The 18,138-nt window shown below is 40.6% G+C and overlaps 1 protein-coding gene across 1 annotated transcript in view; it reads right to left on the reverse strand.

Annotated features, from left to right (window-relative positions):
- atp9b (ATPase phospholipid transporting 9B) overlaps positions 1-18,021 on the reverse strand; it is a 52,617-nt gene extending 34,596 nt beyond the window's left edge. Inside the window, exons 1-11 of the mRNA XM_046326687.1 lie at positions 17,898-18,021; positions 15,141-15,314; positions 12,484-12,634; positions 11,239-11,352; positions 10,948-11,056; positions 9,482-9,540; positions 9,152-9,203; positions 6,754-6,848; positions 5,004-5,084; positions 3,848-3,923; positions 550-626 (exon numbers count right to left, since the gene is read on the reverse strand). Of these exons, the coding sequence (XP_046182643.1) occupies positions 550-626; positions 3,848-3,923; positions 5,004-5,084; positions 6,754-6,848; positions 9,152-9,203; positions 9,482-9,540; positions 10,948-11,056; positions 11,239-11,352; positions 12,484-12,634; positions 15,141-15,314; positions 17,898-17,977 (1,068 nt within the window). The 5' untranslated portion in view covers positions 17,978-18,021. The remainder of the gene's footprint in view (positions 1-549; positions 627-3,847; positions 3,924-5,003; positions 5,085-6,753; positions 6,849-9,151; positions 9,204-9,481; positions 9,541-10,947; positions 11,057-11,238; positions 11,353-12,483; positions 12,635-15,140; positions 15,315-17,897) is intronic.
- Positions 18,022-18,138: the final 117 nt, after the last annotated feature.

The raw sequence follows: 18,138 nt of genomic DNA on the forward strand, positions 1-18,138 counted from the left end.
GGCAATGAGGCCCTTTATCTACTTCCTCAGAGGCAGATGAACTCATGGACACCATTTTTGTGTCTCCGTGTCTAGTATGAAGGAAGTTCGATGTAGTTTCAAGAGCCAGTGCTAACTAGCGTTAGCGCAATGACTGGAAGTCTATGGGTATCTACTAGTATGCTAGCAGACACCCATAGACTTCCAGTCATTGCGCTAATGCTAGTTAGCAATGGGTATGTACTAGCATGCTGGCAGACACCTATAGACTTCCAGGCATAGCGCAATTGTTAACTAGCATTAACGCAATTGTTAACGAGCATTAGCGCAAACGCTAGTTAGCAACTTCCTTCAAACAACATGCAGACATAAACATGGTATCAATGAGTTCATCTCACTCTGGGGAAGTAGTTAAAGGGGCTCATTGCCAAAACCCCAAAAGAGCCCCTTTAAATAAAATAGAGGGGTTATATTTGGTGTAACGTTATGGGTTATCTGTTCATACAACAAGCACATAATAAACACACAAATCGCCAACTTCTTTCTGCCTGTACACAAAATAACATTTACCTTATTCTTGGGCGAGGACGTGTTCAGTACACTCCTGGTCTCTTTTCCTGTGTAGATCACCACCCCTATCACTGTGCCTGTCAAACAGAGAGAAAGGAAAGCAATGCTGCTCATTAACTGGAACACACTTCAGACTCACGCACATTTCAGACTCATCTTTGTCAAGTAAGCGGGCGGCAGGTAGCCTAGTGGTTAGAGCGTTGGACTAGTAACCGAAAGGTTGCAAGATCGAATCCCCGAGCTGACAAGGTAAAAATCTGTCGTTCTACCCCTGAACAAGGCAGTTAACCCACTGTTCCTAGACAGTCATTGACAATAAGAATGTGTTGTTAACTGACTTACCTAGAAATTTAAAAAGGTAGAAAAAAACAATGCAAAGCGCAGAGAGCGGCTATGCTCTATGGTTGTAGCCCCACAGACAGAGACAGAGGTTTAATGTGCTAGGCTCCTGGTCCCTGGCCAGACTTCCCATGGAAGCAGCTCTTAAAAGCCAATCGATACTCCACCATCTTTATTTGCAGATTCATTAAGGCACCCTTATTACAGAAGACGAATGTGCCATTAATATTAAATGAGCTTAAATGGGAGAGCAAGACCACTAATAAACTTAAATACAGCCCATGCAATCCCCCAACTAAAAAGGCTAAGAGGAAGAGAAAGGACACGACTGGGTGAGAAAAAGGGTAAAGAGAAAACTATTGAAAGATTAGGAGAGAACATTCGGTGAGGAAACAAATCAAATGTAATGAATCACCTTGACTGAAGATAAAAGGGCAAAAATGTGACAAATGGTTTTGGCACAGACAAGATTTCATTTAAATACAGTGGGGTAAAAAGGTATTTAGTCAGCCACCAATTGTGCAAGTTCTCCCACTTAAAAAGATGAGAGGCCTGTAATTTTCATCATAGGTACACTTCAACTAAGACAGAAAAAGAGAAGAAAAAAATCCAGAAAATCACATTGTAGGATTTTGAATGAATTTATTTGCAAATTATGGTGGAAAATAAGTATTTGGTCACCTACAAACAAGCAAGATTTCTGGCTATCACAGACATGTAACTTCTTCTTTAACTTCTTGCGTCGAGCCATCCCAGATCCGGTATCGTGACTACTGCCTCAAGCTCATTACCATAACGCAACGTTAACTATTCATGAAAATCGCAAATGAGATGAAATTAATCAATTTGCTCTCAAGCTTAGCCTTTTGTTAACAACACTGTCATCTCAGATTTTCAAAATATGCTTCTCAACCATTGCAAAACAAGCATTTGTGTAACAGTATTGATAGCTAACGTAGCATTTAGCGTAGCATTTAGCATTAGCATTCAGCAGGCAACATTTTCACAAAAACCAGAAAAACCATTCAAATAAAATCATTTACCTTTGAAGAACTTCGGATGTTTTCAATGAGGGGACTCTCAGATAGCAAATGTTCAGTTTTTCCTGAAAGATTATTTGTTTAGGACAAATCGCTCCGTTTTCTGCGTCACGTTTAGCTACAAAAAAAAACCTGTATCCAGGATTGTGTAAATCTATCCGCAAGCTCATTAGCATAAGACAACGTTAACTATTCATGAAAATCGCAAATGAAATGAAATTAATCTATTTGCTCTCAAGAGCCTTTTGTTAACAACACTGTCATCTGAGATTTTCAAAATATGCTTTTGAACCATAGCTAAACAAGCATTTGTGTAACAGTATTGATAGCCTAGCATAGGATTATGCATCTCTTTCAGCATGCAACATTTTCACAAAAACCAGAAAAGGATTAAAATAAAATAATTTACCTTTGAAGAACTTCAGATGTTTTCAATGAGAAGACTCTCAGTTAGATAGCAAATGTTCCGTTTTTACAAAAAATATTATTTGTGTCGACTAATCGCTCAGTTTTGTTCATCACGTTTGGGTAAGGAAAAAATAAAAATAAATATTATGGAGTTAAGTTGGAAACAAGTTTGCGTTTTAATGACTTAATATCGACAGAAACATGGAAAACCGATGTTTAGAATCAATCCTCAAGGTGTTGTTCACATATCTATCGACGATAAAATCCTTCGTGGCAGTTGACTTTCTCTTCTGAAGAAATGGAACGCGCATGGACCTACAGATTACGCAATAATTTCGACACAGAACACCAGGTAAATGTAGTCTCTTATGGTCAATCTTCCAATGATATGCCTACAAACACGTCACAATGCTGCAGACACCTTGGGGAAATGACAGAAAGGGCAGGCTCATTCCTGGCGCATTCACAGCCATATAAGGAGACATTGGAACACAGCACCTTCAGAATCTGGGGCATTTCCTGTATGAAACTTCATCTTGGTTTCGCCTGTAGCATTAGTTCTGGGGCACTCACAGATAATATCTTTGCAGTTTTGGAAACGTCAGAGTTTTGTCTTTCCAAGGCTGTCAATTCCATGCATAGTCGAGCATCTTTTCGTGACAAGATATTGCGCTTAAAACGGGCACGTCTTTTTATCCAATAATGACATAGCGCCCCCATAGGTTGAAGAGGTTAAGAGGCTCCTCTGTCCTCCACTCGTTACCTGTATTAATGGCACCTGTTTGACCTTGTTATCAGTATAAAAGACACCTGTCCACAACCTCAAACAGTCACACTCCAAACACCACTATGGCCAAGACCAAAGAGCTGTCAAAGGACACCAACCATTCACCACTGTATGTGAATAACTTCTCACAACTTGACTCATCACACCTAATAGAGCAAAACTGTGATCATTTGAGGAGTGCTTTACCAGTCCCAGACAAAGACCTAAGTCTATCGAGTGTCCTTCTGATGAAAGCCAAGGAGAGTTATGTGGTGGACAATGACAAAGCCTTACAAGAATGATGTCAGAGGTCTAAGTTATGTGTGTGTGTGTAAGTAAAGGTGGGTTGGGGGAAATAAAGGATGTGTGTTTTTGTGTTCAAGGTCAGGCCAAGGGAGAGAGGGAAACCGCAGATCAATGGTGTGGAGAATGACTGAGAAAGTGTCAAACACTTTCTACTGAGACAACTGTGGTGTGGGGAATTAAGCTTAGCAGGCTGAGGTAGGAGAAAGTTATACACTGTAAGCTCACACATTTAATTGAAATGTATTTAAATCTCCCATTTCCGAGTCATTGTATCTCACTACAAAAAGTAATTGGGTTGGATGGAAAATGTGATCCAAGTCATAAACAACTACACATCAGAAATGTCTAGATAAAGCTTAATTGCAAACTTTGGATGCAAAACGAAAATTAAGAGTCAACCTATCATAAACCACACAGTTGAGAAGTTTTTTTTACTTACCAGATGCCACAATAGTGCTGGCCCAAAGGGTGTGGTCAATGCTCAAACTCTCATGGATTTGTGGATCACAGTCTTCCTAGAGGGGAAATTCAAAAATATGTTTATCTTCGCTCAACATTCAAGAAGTACAAGGTTACTTTATATGGTAATACCTGACCACCCATCCTCAGACGGTGCAGTCAAAATACCAGACTGCCATTCAGTACCATTCATTTCCATAAACACCTGCTACCATGGGTCCGAGCTACATACTGTAGCTACATACTCCCTTATCAATACTTTCACAAGATGTGGCAATAGTGGGGAAAGAGGCTCCTTTAAAAGAGTCCTGGGTGGGGTTGGAGATGAGATTTCAGTGATACATAAGCCCCCAGAGGGCCTCGATTCAGAGTAGTACCCCCACCCCCGATGCTCTTAAATAAAGACGTACGCTGAAAACCGCTCAAGTCAGAATGAGTGCCGAGGCAGAGGATCCGATTTCAGCTCAAATTACATGCTTGATATGATAACTATGATACCCAAGCACCCACATCCGGTCAATTCATTAAAACAGGGGAAAAGGTGCATGAAAAAATAAAATGGCAGGTTGGCTAAAATGCTTGCCCACTCTGACATTGACATAATTTCCCACATCGTTCTCAGAGTCTGACCACTGAATGTAGAAGTAGGGAACACTGAAAGAAACAAAGCTTCATATCCGTCTTGAGGAAGGAAAGCCTCGTAAATAGGTACGTTTAGTTGAAGGGGGTCAGTGGGAATGGCCGGGACCTAAAGTACACGTTATGCAAAGGAAGGCCGCGGAGGATGAATGAGCAGAGGAAGTGCTCGCTCACTAAGCCTGGTGTGGCGCCAAGAGTGAAGGCGATACACAAAGCCCCTCTGTGTTGGGGCTCTACTCTCTCTGGGGGCTGCACTAATCTGCTATTAATAAAAATAAAATAAGTGAGGGGACGGATGGAGGAGAGCAGGGAGGACCATCCTGTGATGTCAGCACTCAGCACCATGCCTCCTGGAGATACTGCTGCTGCTCACACTATTCTTTATTGTTGCCATTTGTCAACGTGGTATATACCTTTGTGATGTTGATCCTATTTTTGTGTTCATATCATGTACCTTTCACATTTGTTTGACAGTGTGATGTCAGTGAGCCACTTACCCTTGTGAAGTTTCCCTCAAAACTGTGGATGTCCAGCTGAGGCTTCTGGGCATAGACATAAGCATTGATGGAAAAGAGGTCCTGAGAGAGGGGTAGAAATGACCTGAATAAAGTAATCAAGTAAATATTTCCCTTCATAAAAAGCCTTCCCAACTCTCCCAGAGAGTATCAAAGTGTCAGGAGTTGAAGAAAGCTGTGAGGCTTGCCAAAGATAACACCTGCTATAAAAGGATGGGATTATCGTGTCAGCGAAAAGTGTGTGTGTGTGTGTGTGTGTGTGTGTGCGTGACACAGTAAAAAAAACAACTCAAAACATAAAAAATATGTAACTGCAAACACACATACAGTACAGACACTCCCTTACTCTCTTCTATTATCCCAACCCCCTTAGAAACTGTATCAAGTTGAGGATTCCCGAGTGGCGCGGCGGTCTAAGGCACTGCATCTCAGTGCTAGATGCGTCACTACAGATCCTGGTTCGATTCCAGGCTGTATCACAACCGGCCGTGACTGGGAGTCCCATAGGGCGGCGCACAATTGGCCCAGCGTCGCTAGGGTTGGCCGGGGAAGCCATTTATTGTAAATAATAATCTTTCCTTAACTGACTTGCCTAGTAAATAAAGGTGCAAAAGCTCCATTTCAGTTGCGTGACCTGTCGCCGATCTTACTGCAGCCCACTCCCTTTGTGGAAAAGAATTGATTGTAAACATTAAATTATTCAGCCAGGCTGCCTCTATGCACCAGGTACCCTCAGTTATGCTCACATAGTGCTCTCAGGGTGAGAACATGCAGGGAGGGGAAGATTATCTTACTCAGCCCCAGTGCAGAGCTGTTGCCAGTAGATTCCTCCCATGGATGAAATACAGACTCTCTAGAGCCAGACACAATAGAGGCAGAATTATGTCACTTTCTGAGACACAGTTGCAGCAAGTGTTATACCACAGACTAAATGTCTCATCAAGATAGGAAATTAAAAAGGAAATGAATGGGGTTCCGAATCAAACGTTCAAATAAATAACTTGCTTATGTGGACAAGAAAGTTTTATGAGAAAAGTGTATCTGAAGTTAGAATTTGTAACCTCAATTAGTAATCTGGTCAAATAGCGATACTGAATTATGTTGTTTCCTGCTCTGTCCAACATAATTTCAATTCACTCTCAAGTGTTATTGGGTGAAAGGTTATCCCTGTACAAAGATCATTCAATCATAACACATGGGACATATAACTAATAAGATAGAACCAAGCAGCTCAATAGACCTCATCAAATTGACAGAATATGATTTGGTTAACAACTGTATGGATCTTCTCAAAAGCTTGTCACAATTCACTGAACGTTAAAATGACCCCACAGCCTTCTAAAAATGATCCTGTTACAATAAGTAGGGAGGATGGGTTTAATTGGGGTAAAAAGTAATAAAGAAGTGATTGCCATCCCCCATCAACTGGAAACCTTATATGGTAATGAAATCGTCCAGTTGACTTGCTGAAACTTGAATTCTGTGGTCACATTAAGTAGTGACAGAAAAACAAACATAAATATGAAGTGTTTAGTATCATCTCATCGTAGAGAAAGAAGGTACCGTGTTCTATGGCATTCTGGCTATCATGAGGATAAGGTTTACATGCCTCATTAAAAAACAACCTAATACTGACAATAATGTTTTTAATAACACAAAATATAATCACTGAATATAACATGACATTTATCAGTTATATTAGTCACATACTGAGAACAGGTCATGTACATACCCCAAGAGCAGGTAGTCTTTGTGTGCAAACAACAGCAACTTTCAACTTCCAGTCTGTCTCTCCGTCTAATTGGTCCGTCCTGATGAAACATGAACCTAGAAAAACAAAAGATTTTACAGTAGGTATGCTTTTAATCCCTCGTAAAAAATAACTGTGTGTAATCAGAGACATTTGGGTTTAGTCAGTACCTAAAATATGAAAGATATGCAGTACAGTGAAAGAAGATATATACATATTATAAATATCAGTTCTTAGCCTGAAAGTATTAATGTATTAATGCAGACAGTATGTTTGCTTTCAACATGTGTGCACTGCACGATATAGAGCCATGAGAAAGCCACTTAGCCGTCCACAAGAGCCTAACAAATGCTTAGAGGTCATGAACTGTATGGATCTGAGGTAATATTCTATATGAAACTGATGGACGAGGACGGCTATTTGACAGAGAGGCTAAAGGTCAGCTTTAAATGGGCCCAGGGGGTTAAGCGTGATGGAAAACATATCGCTGAGGATGATTCATGGCTGCTATGATGACTCTGCACACATAACACCACTGACTGTTGTGAGGGCATAAAGACATCAGTGCTCCCTGCGAGGGCATATTGACACATAGGAGATCGATGGAAATTATGTCCAGAGCCTTTATTTCTCATGATACCTCTCAGAGAAGAGCCCGAGACCCGATGGAACCATTGATTAATTGATATTTAAATCATCAGTCACTGGAGGAGTCTGGCATATGGTTTCCATTCCCCAGCCAATCAGCTGATGGTAGAGAACACAGAGGCCTTTGATGAGACGAGCCACACTGAGCTCAATACTGTCCCTTATCGCCAGTCAAAGGCTCATTTCACTCATTACATTCTGTATCTATAGTAAAATCATGGATTGATGTTGAGGTTTCTTTATTAGTTCTATTCAAAAAGGTGGACATGCTTGTTTTATTGCTTGTAAATGCAAAATAGTTAAGATTTGGATTAATACTGTACTTTCGTGGGCAGGGTTTTTCATTACACATTTAGGTCACAGGACAGTCCCTAAATCTACGATAAATTATAATCTGTGTTTTTCTGGACAGAGAGCCAGATCTAGGTTAAATCCTGCTACTTTACTATAATGTGACAAGAGAGGAGTATTTAATTCCGCGAGAACAGGCTTTGGCAGTCCTGTATTAAAATATCTAATTCTTTAGAAATTGGAATGTGTTTATATCAAATACATTTCATCACTATCATAACTGTAAAGAATTTGTTCGGGTCTTTATCATTCCCAAATCCAATATCTTTATTCAATCTACAGTACTTTTTTCTAGTAAAAGTTGTATGAAACTCAACTTTACTTTTCAGGAAAGGTTTGTTTCAGTGAGCTACAGCTGAATTAGATAGAAAGACAAGGTGGGATATTTGAACTGTCATGACTTTACTTTCTCTGCTCTATTGTATAACCGAAATTGCCTGTAAATATTAGCCAAGATAAACATGACAGGGGAAAGCATAAAGTTACTGACTGGATAATGTAATAACACTACTATAATTGAACAATCCCTTCCCCTAATCATTTATATGGACTTCATAACTTTGTAGTCTTAATGTCAAACTTTATTATCTACACTATAAATGCCCAATGTAAAGTGTTGGTCCTGTGTTTCATGAGCTGAAATTTAAAAAAGTAAAAAGAAATGTAAATCACAGAAATTCTTCATGCACAAAAAGCTTATTTCTCTAAAATGTTGTGCACAAATTTGTTCACATCCCTATTAGTGAGCACTTCTCCTTAACCAAGATAATCCATCCACCTCACAGGTGTGGGATATTAAGAAGCTGATTAAACAGCATGTTCATTACACAGGTGCACCTTGTGCTGGGGACAATAACAGGCCACTAAAATGTGCAGTTTTGTCACAACACAATGTCACACCTGTCTCAAGTTTTGCAGGAGCATGCAATTGGCTTGCTGACTGCAGGAATCATTTCTCTACCATAAATTGCCTCAAATGTCATTTTAGAGAATGGCAGTACGTCTAACCACAACAGCCCAGCACCTCCACATCCAGCTTCTTCACCTGCGGGATCATCCGAGACCAGCCACCCAGACAGCTGATGAAACTGAGGAGCATTACTGTCTTTAATAAAGCCCTTTTGTGGGGAAAAACTCATTCTGATTGGCTGGGCCTAGCTCCACTCCCTTGCCCAGTCAAGTGAAATCAATTGATTCAATCCTAATTTATTTATATCAATTGACTGATTTCCTTATATAAACTGTAACTCCGTAAAATCATTGAAATTGTCATATGTTGAGTTTATAGTTTTGTTCGGTATAATTACACTGATGGTATTTGTTGTGCTTTGGGAATGTTGTGTTTATTCCATGTTACAGACACTGAGACGCTACAACCCACCAGTCTTCTCTGATGTCCTTAGAAATATCATATCTGCAGGGATCCTTTGGTTCTGCAACAAAACATTATGAGATAAAAACAGAAAAAGATGAGGTGATAACTAGCTAGTCAACTAAGGCCACTAAGTGAGCTTAGTATGGTTGTCAAAATGTTAGCGAGCGCAGTAACAGTAGTCCTGGGATATTCCTGAATAATTGAACAAGGTCACTTCCCTGACTAGGCAGTTACGGTGATCCAGTCATATGAATCACTTAGGGCCATATGATACTCAAACACAAAGTGAATTTACAGGATTGCAACATTGCTCACAAGAGCTATAAGGAGACCCACCTTTTCAACTATGATGAGGTCTCCAACTTGTATGTCAGAACTCTTCACTTGAACTTTACCTGAGGGAAAAATAAAGAGAACCAAGATCAAATGTCTGTAAATAGACAGAAACACAGAAAGCAATCTCTAAAGTGGCTCCTTTACAGACACATTGACTGTAGATTGACTACCTCATAAGACACACCATGAATGTCTAAATAGAGGTGAAATAAAATGCATGTATTGATCTTTGGTCATTGAAAGTGATGCTGACTCTTAAAACCACAACCCTGTTTTTCCATCACTCTTCTTCTCACTCACTCAACTTTGAAGAGATTGATTACCTTGCCCATGCAAATGTAATACCCTTCTGTTCTGATCCCTGGTCTGAGGCATAGACAAAAACATGGGCACACCAGGTCACTCTCAATTATATCCATTCAATACCCTCTTTCCGACACATAGACACACTAGACAGAAAGACACACACACAATAGACCAGGTGTGGGAAACTGTCGACCCGCATTCCGTTTGTGGGCCGAGGACTAATTACAACAAACAAAACATGAATTCATTCATTTTAGGGGGGGGGCTCTTGAGAGTTAGAACAAAACACACGTGCAATTTCAACATTTGATTGCTGATGCACAACCAGCAGTCACTCAATTTGCCCATGTCAGCTAATATTTTTTAGATTGGTAAGTTAGTATAGTGGCCAGCTATCTAATCGTAGTAAGCATGGTCGAATTACCGACTGGGGTGGGGCCCACTGATCATCAGTTATCATATTAAAAACTGAAAGTATTTGCTTCCATCCTATGACAAAATAAGTGGAATTGCAGCGAACTTGCTTTAAAAAACAACAACATTTTCTCTACACCCCATGGCAAAATGTGCAGAATTTCAGGAAACTTAAATGCTGTTATCATTGCTGTCACGAGGGCGGCCGCTAAAATGTTTTTCCCGCAAGGTGTGGGGGGATGTGTGTATGCAGACCCACGAGACCCTTTTTTGTGGCCCCCACCCAAGTTGCCCATCGCTGCAGACAGAATGTGTGTGTGAAACTGACATCCCTCTCCCGTGTCATGGATATCACACTAGAGGATATCCACACACACACACACACACACACACACACACACACACACACACACACACACACACACACACACACACACACACACACACACACACACACACACACTGTTTGCAGTCTTGGAAAGAAATCAATGCAATTACAGCAAGTAGAATGACTTTCGTTAGAAGGCAGAACCCTGTGAGTGTTGTTCCTTAATTGCATGGGGCAAGCTTAAGTACAACTACAATATCATTCAGCATCATGTGACCAATCAAGTGTGAGCAGAGGAGTAGCTATTTCCATAACAGTTACAGTAGTATCTTCATCCACACAGAGGAGCAGCCATTGCCATAACAGTTACAGTAGTATCTTCATCCATACGGAGGAGGAAACATGTTTTGTTATGAACCTCGCACTGTGAGCTTGCTGTAGAGCTGGGAGTTCATCTCCTTGTCCCGCTGGTACCGTCGGACCTCGTCCACGGCCTCACGTACCATTGTAACAGCCATCACAAAGCCCTGGGTGGCAGAAATAAAAACACACCGTTGACATTTAACACACGTAACAAGTACTGACAGGATGTAATACAAGTGTGTTCATATCTAGGACTGGGAAAATGTCAGTTTGTGTGTTCAAAAACACAAAGGTTAGCCTACACAAAGCATTCACACTAATCCTGAAAAGTGAAAAACACATTTACCAGAGGTGCCCAGTAGGTGTACAAGTACCCTATTTTTAGGGATGGCACGAACTGGGAGCAGGCCACCACTAGAAAGTACAGGTTGAGGAAGAACTTGAACTGCTGGTAGAGAACCTGAGAAGAATAAGAAAATGATGAATGAATATCTGCACTGAAGAAAGAACGCAGATAACAGTCATAGCACACCGGATGGGTTAGATCAAATCAAACTGTGTCACATGATCCTAATACAACAGGTGTCGTAGACCTTACCATGAAATGCTTACTTACAAGACCTTAACCAGCAATGCAGTTCAAGAAAGAGTTTAGAAAATATTTACTAAAGTAGAAAATTATAAAAAAGTAACAATAAAATAACAATAACGAGGCTATATACAGGTCCTAGACATGGCGCTCCAGTACTGCTTGCCGTGCGGTAGCAGAGAAAACAGTCTATTACTTGGGTGACTGGAGTCTGACAATTTTTGGGGCTTTCCTCTGACACTGCCTACTATATAGGTCATGGATGGTAGGAAGCTTGGCCCCAGCTTCCTTGGGCACAAGGACTATGGTGGTCTGCTTGAAACATGTAGATATTACAGACTCGATCAGGGAGAGGTTGAAAATATCAGAGAAGACACTTGCCAGTTGGTCTGCGCATGCTTTGAGTACACTAGTCTCCCATTTGTGGGAGTTAGACTCCCACTAGTCCCACAGATAGCCAAATTCATTTTTTTTGTAATGATCAAAATGATGAGCGCTTGCTTCCAGTCCCAGATTATTAGAGCCAATGGGAGCAATGAATGACGCTCTATAGTTAATGAACTCCTTGACCTTTAGGATAAAGCATACTGCTAAACCATTTAATAATTCAAAGTGTAGGAGAAAAGCAGAGGGTTTGGCTCAATATGGATGAGAATACGGTTCTGAGAGACAGTTTAATGACACTGGCTGAAGACCAGTCTCTTCATCATAAAGCCATTTGGTAAATAAAACTGAGCTTTGGTTGATCTGAGCTTTGTTGGAAACTTTACATTACACCTCAGTTCGTGACAGCAATTTCTTCACAGCATGTTCTTCTATACATTTTTCTAAATATATGTTGGAATTGTATGCACCCTGAACTATTATAAATTGGTACATGACACATCTAATATAAAAGTTCGTAATAAGTTTTAACTTTGTCCTTTAGAACGACACATTTCAAATATGTCTAAAGCGCATCCTGATAGATAAGCTAACATTCAGCACTGTGTGTAAACTCACCCCAGGCACAAAGGTGAAGAAGTTGTACTTCTGGTTTTTAATGGCGTTCTTGGGGTACTTCTCCTCACACTTCTCCGGGTGGCCCAGCCACACTGTCCGGGCTTTCAGCTCCTTCGTCCTCCGACACATACGAGCCAAGCAGTCACAGCAGCTGAGGGACAGAATGAAGAATGTCATCACCACCACTAAGAAATGTGCTGTGAAAAACAAGCCACGGGTGACGTGGTCATGAGAATCCCTTATTTCCCGTGAGTAGTGGTCCAAGAACAGATGAAACAAAAAGGTGTTACAGACAGGTAATCCAAACAAAAAGAGAAAAAGAATGACATCTTAAGAAACACAATTGGAGTGTAACTACATACGTCCCAAACAAGGTTTTTGCTTTCATGGTTATCTTCAATTAAACAGAAAACCCTAAATAAATAGCCTAACAGTAAACACGTTTTGTTCAGACGGCCTTCCTCATGGACGGCCTTTGCAAAGGTCTGAAGTGAGGCATCTCTGCTATGGAAATAAAATAGGTCAGGTGAGCTACCAAAGGAAGTTGCGTAAACGTTTACAGGTAGATTTTATAATGTAAATAAACTTCTAGCCATGGAACGGTTACTTTACACAATTATCATGGGATTTGTACTGTATTACTGGGGTTCAGCCTGGATACTGCAAAGTAGAGACTAGTACAGATTCTTGAGTACACATTCACATTCTCCCAGAGCAGGCTAGGTCTCTCATCGTTCATAGCATCGCTGGGGAGAAACAATGTGGTGGTCCAGCCTGCTAATTATATCCTAAGCCATGTCACTGTTAATTAGATCTACTGGGTTGCTTTGACACAATTTATAAGAAAGCTCTTTTAGCACTTTAAATTAACTGAAAAGGTTAGGAGCACTCCAGGGCGGATTCCCATGTGAATGTTACAGCAGCCAGACTTCTTTGCCAGCTGAAGAGAAGAGTCAAGTTTCACTCAAGAGCCAGACATATGGAATAAATGCTTTTTAGGGCATTATGTAATAATTACATGTAGTCTACTCCATTGGTTCTTTGTGAGTTTTGCCCGGGGTGGCTGAGTGGCACGGGTAACATCCAGAGATTAGCCATTTCCCATGCATCTGAGTCTACAAGAGGTTGCAAAGAGACCAGAATATCGGTTTCAGTACAGTCTCTGCAAACACATTTGACATGCATAATGGCTACTTCATAATGGCTGAGTGATGTGGACTGTGTGTGATACAAATGCTTGTCTTTAGACAACTAGCTAGTGGTAGGGATAGCTAACACGTATGGGTCTATATTCAGATGCATCTGACTAGGCCTCTGCCCTAAACTCTGGCACTAGAGAGAAGAGAAAGTCTGGCCTCATGGTGTACACCGTCATGCTGATTGCCTTGGCATTTACACTCTTTAAGCACATTGGCAAAACGCAACATAAATCAACTTTGAAAAAAATATGTGTTTGTGTTGGCTTCTATGTAACCCCTCTCTACATGCCACCGTCCAGATTCATAAGTGAGATTATTTGCACAAATGAATACTATTTAAATAATAGGACATTTGAATAAGCAGGGGTTATTCTGCGTGAATTATTTGTGTTTTATAATCCTCGGCTAAGCATACATAAAATTACTGGAAAGCATCAAACTGGTCAGCTGTGAAAAATCCGATTTGTTCATTAGGGAAAAGATCAATACGCAGTTTTGGGCTGGAGATGCACCACTGATAACCAAACGACACTGAAAACGTAGTATTCTATCAAATTCATACATAAACATTACAAAAAGTTATTTGTTTAGCATTAAAATATCCCTCTTCCATTTGTTTACACACCGTATTACATTTTATTGGTGTTAGCGCTGATAAATATTTCACTCTAACACATTGTAAATTGTATTTTAGTAGAGGACAAAACCCGTCAAATAAATCATTAGCTGGATAAGCCGCATTGTATTGTTTGACCTCAAAGTATTTTGGGACTGGTAGTGCGTATCGAGGAACTCAACCAAAAACATCCCCTCTGCTCACTTCATGCACAGCTACCAGTGCGTTGGAAATCCAAACTGAGCTTCTCTGGCATACAATACAAATATACCAATAATGCCCTCTCCCCTAACACACACACTTTGGGACAGGGAATGACTATATTTTTGTGATTTGAAATGAAGTCCCTAAAACTACATCGCCATATAGGGCTCCCGAGTGGCGCAGTGGTCTAAGACACTGCCTCTCAGTGCAAGTGTATCACATCCGGCCGTGATTGGGAGTCCCATAGGGCGGGGGCCAAATGGCCCAGCATCGTCCGGGTTTGGCCGTCATTGTATATAAGAATTTGTTCTTAACTGACTTGCCTTGTTAAAAACATTTATTTTTTTAATAACCAATTTAAAAAATGTATAGTATAGCTCATCTTTCAATAAAGCCACTGGTTGCTTGATGAAAAAACTAAAACCTTTTGAGAGCTCCTGGATGACCAAGGCTGAATCCCAATTCTGCACCCTCCTCCCAAATTGTGCACTTTGGATATAAAAGCATTGGATTTGTGCAAGCATTAGCTAGAATAAGTTTCCAACATTGCTAAATCTTTGACAGGGAGTGTGCAAGTCAGGAGAAGGGTGGAGAATCGGGTTGCAGCCCAACAGTTAGTGGTTCCACTTCCCACCTACCTGCCACAGAGGATCTTCCAGCCTCCCATGAGGAGCCACCCCAGGCCTCTCTGTCTCTGGTTGGCCCTGGCCCGAGGCAGGGTGTGGTAGTCACTCTCATCATTCTCAAAACCTTCCTCAGACATCATCAGGGGCATCTCGTCCAAGTTAGAGGGTTCATCTTCTAAAGAATACCTGGAAAGGAAAAACAACATGTTTACTGTAAATAATACAGCTATATACAAGTTCATTTCAAGCAGGCACAGATACTAACAAACCTGCAGTGAACATGTTGACAGAAGAGACCTTACAGCAAACGCATTTATTCCTATAAAATTCAGACGTTTGATAACTGGGCTTGTTGTTACAGCAAAATATTTACAAAAACAGGAAGGAACTCATGGTAAAAGTGAGAACTTGGGAACTAACAATAATAAAGACGAGGGCAGAAAATTCTAGACAGTTGTTTACCCAGACAACAACAAAGGCCTATCAGGGTGAGGATCTGTATTGATTGCAACCTTAAAGCAGGGGAACTTGAACATTTGTCAGTTGGTTTCACTGATTCACTACCACTCTGATAAAGAAAAGGTTCAATTAATTAATTTGCTGACACATTCCTCCTACTTTATTGCATTACATCGATTCCACTGGGCCACATTTTTCACTTAACAAATAGGATCCTAGCATCCAGATCCAAACATGTATGGACCCTAACAGTCTTGACTAATCTCTACTGCATTTTAAAGCTTTAACATCGCTGATGTAGGAATGAAAGACTACTGACAAATATAATTAAGCCAGAGGAGAGGTTGGCTTGGTTCCTATGTCCTGGAGTAGCACACAATTCACATGAGCACTAAGAGCACACAGGAAAGTCTCCTGGGGACATAATGTCTTATGCATAAGGACTTAAAGAATTAGGAAGCAGATCTACTACAATACCAGGTAAAGGAGGGCCTCTCAATGAGCTGGACTAACTACACAACATACTGTAGATTCTGTTCATCTTGCCTCAGTCATTGAATGGGTCCACAACGCTCCAATGCAACACAGACACATTTTGATAGATAAGCTACAATGCAACTGGTTTAATCCCATGAGGGTATCAGATTCCCTAACACCAGGCTATACTGGTGATTAGAAGAGCTTCTCCCCTGGTTACTGTAAACCCCTTGCTATTTTCCTTTCTGTATTCATGTTATTCTATAAGTAGGTAATAGCTATTCTATTTCTTCAATTGATCCTTTGTAAAAAAATACAAATTTACAAACCACTTTGCTTGAGTAATAATTGGCCAGTTCAAAATATCAAAGGGATAATGGATCAAAATTGAAAGTTGCTAGCAAGTGCAAAGGACCTATCTAATTTGGGTCAGCCTACATTGTCTAGCATTTATTTTCAACAATGCATAGTCTCATCATGAAAACGTGCAAAATATGATACCTGCACTGTATCAATTCCAATGCATAGCCAAGGCCTACATAATGCAACATTGAAACAATGGTTCCCCTACATTCGAATGGAGAAGTGAGGAGCCATGCCCAAGACAAATGCTAGGCCTTGCATAATAACCTGGCCAAGCATTTGTTGATTAATCGTTTCATTCCACCAACAACTACACAAAAATGGACAAAGGCAACAATTGATGATGAAAATGTGGTGTTGTTGTAATTGTAAAAGATATTAACATGAAGTGCAGATGGAGGGCTTTAGTACAATCGCAGGGCCAACCCATCCAGTAGCACTTGATGCATTTAAACTCTACCGAGCAGTGCAATACACCAAGGCAGACGATTCTATGAACTGGGAAATCAGGGAGCTCCCCTACTAATGTTCCTGCTTATCAGAAATGTAAGATTTTCTGTCAGACATATGCTGTGGTGGATAGAGTTTGTCTAGTTGGAAGTCAATCCAAAAGAAACTGCACTGCTGACATCATCATTGAGGAAAAAAATGAAGTGTGACATTTTCACAAACTCAGACCATGCTGAATGTCCATGGCTAGATGAAGAGGAGTGAAAGTAAGGGACAACACCTTTTCAATATAAACATTTGCTGGCATTGCTTTCTTAAAAATGCACTAATAGACTCAGCAGTGAATGTCTTTATAATGGCCACATTCGGAGTCCATTAGCAAGGACATATCCTCAGCAGCAGGTTATTGATCCGTGAACTAGTCACGCACTCTGCCTCCAATTCTCTTCCTTCTCCGAGCCAACCCGGACCAGCAGATGGGGTCGCATTGTATTTCATTAGGTAAATCATAAGTTATCACTTGGAAATGTGGAATTATAAGCACAGTTTGCCAATTAATAAGGAATTTGTTCTTATGTTCTTATGACTTGTCTAGTTAAATTAAGGTTAAATGTAAAAAATTAAATAAAAAAAACATGTAACTAGCCAACCTAGATAAATAACCAGACGACAAAAGGGGCGAAAACGTCATGTGACGCTTGGCGTGTCAGCAAAGCTGTTCTGTTATCTGGCGGTGCTTGGCAAATAAAGGGCTCCTGAGTCCTAGTCATCCCTAAAATAGCAATAGGTCTTGTCTACTTTTCCTAGTCAAGAGAGATCAGCGGTTATCATACAGCTAACATTGGCTAGCAAATAAGCCTGCTTCGTTTGTTGAAGCCAGAGGTAAGAATTGCTTATTAGCTCACGCGGCTAGTCACAGAACAACTAACGTTATTGTATCAACGTCCCAAACTACTGAAATGCAAAATAAATACTTATAACGATGTCTCCACCGGTTGAACAAAAAAACGTGTCCCATACCTAGAATGTCTTGGAGTGTTGTAATAAGCTACTTTTTTCGAGCCCTTCCGCATCGAGTTTAGCGGGATGCTGTCAGCCATCTTGGCTGGACTATACACATCTTGACGTCACTGCCAGCACCGGAAAATGCTTTTCTTACAGTATGCTGTGTTCAACGTATCTGGGAACTCGGAAATCTCTGACCTCCGACTTCAGTGCGTTACGAACAACTCGAACAAAAACGAGCTCCGAATAGAAATAA

This window comes from Oncorhynchus gorbuscha, linkage group LG24 (assembly GCF_021184085.1).
Source record: "Oncorhynchus gorbuscha isolate QuinsamMale2020 ecotype Even-year linkage group LG24, OgorEven_v1.0, whole genome shotgun sequence".
In the NCBI taxonomy this organism is placed as follows: domain Eukaryota; kingdom Metazoa; phylum Chordata; class Actinopteri; order Salmoniformes; family Salmonidae; genus Oncorhynchus; species Oncorhynchus gorbuscha.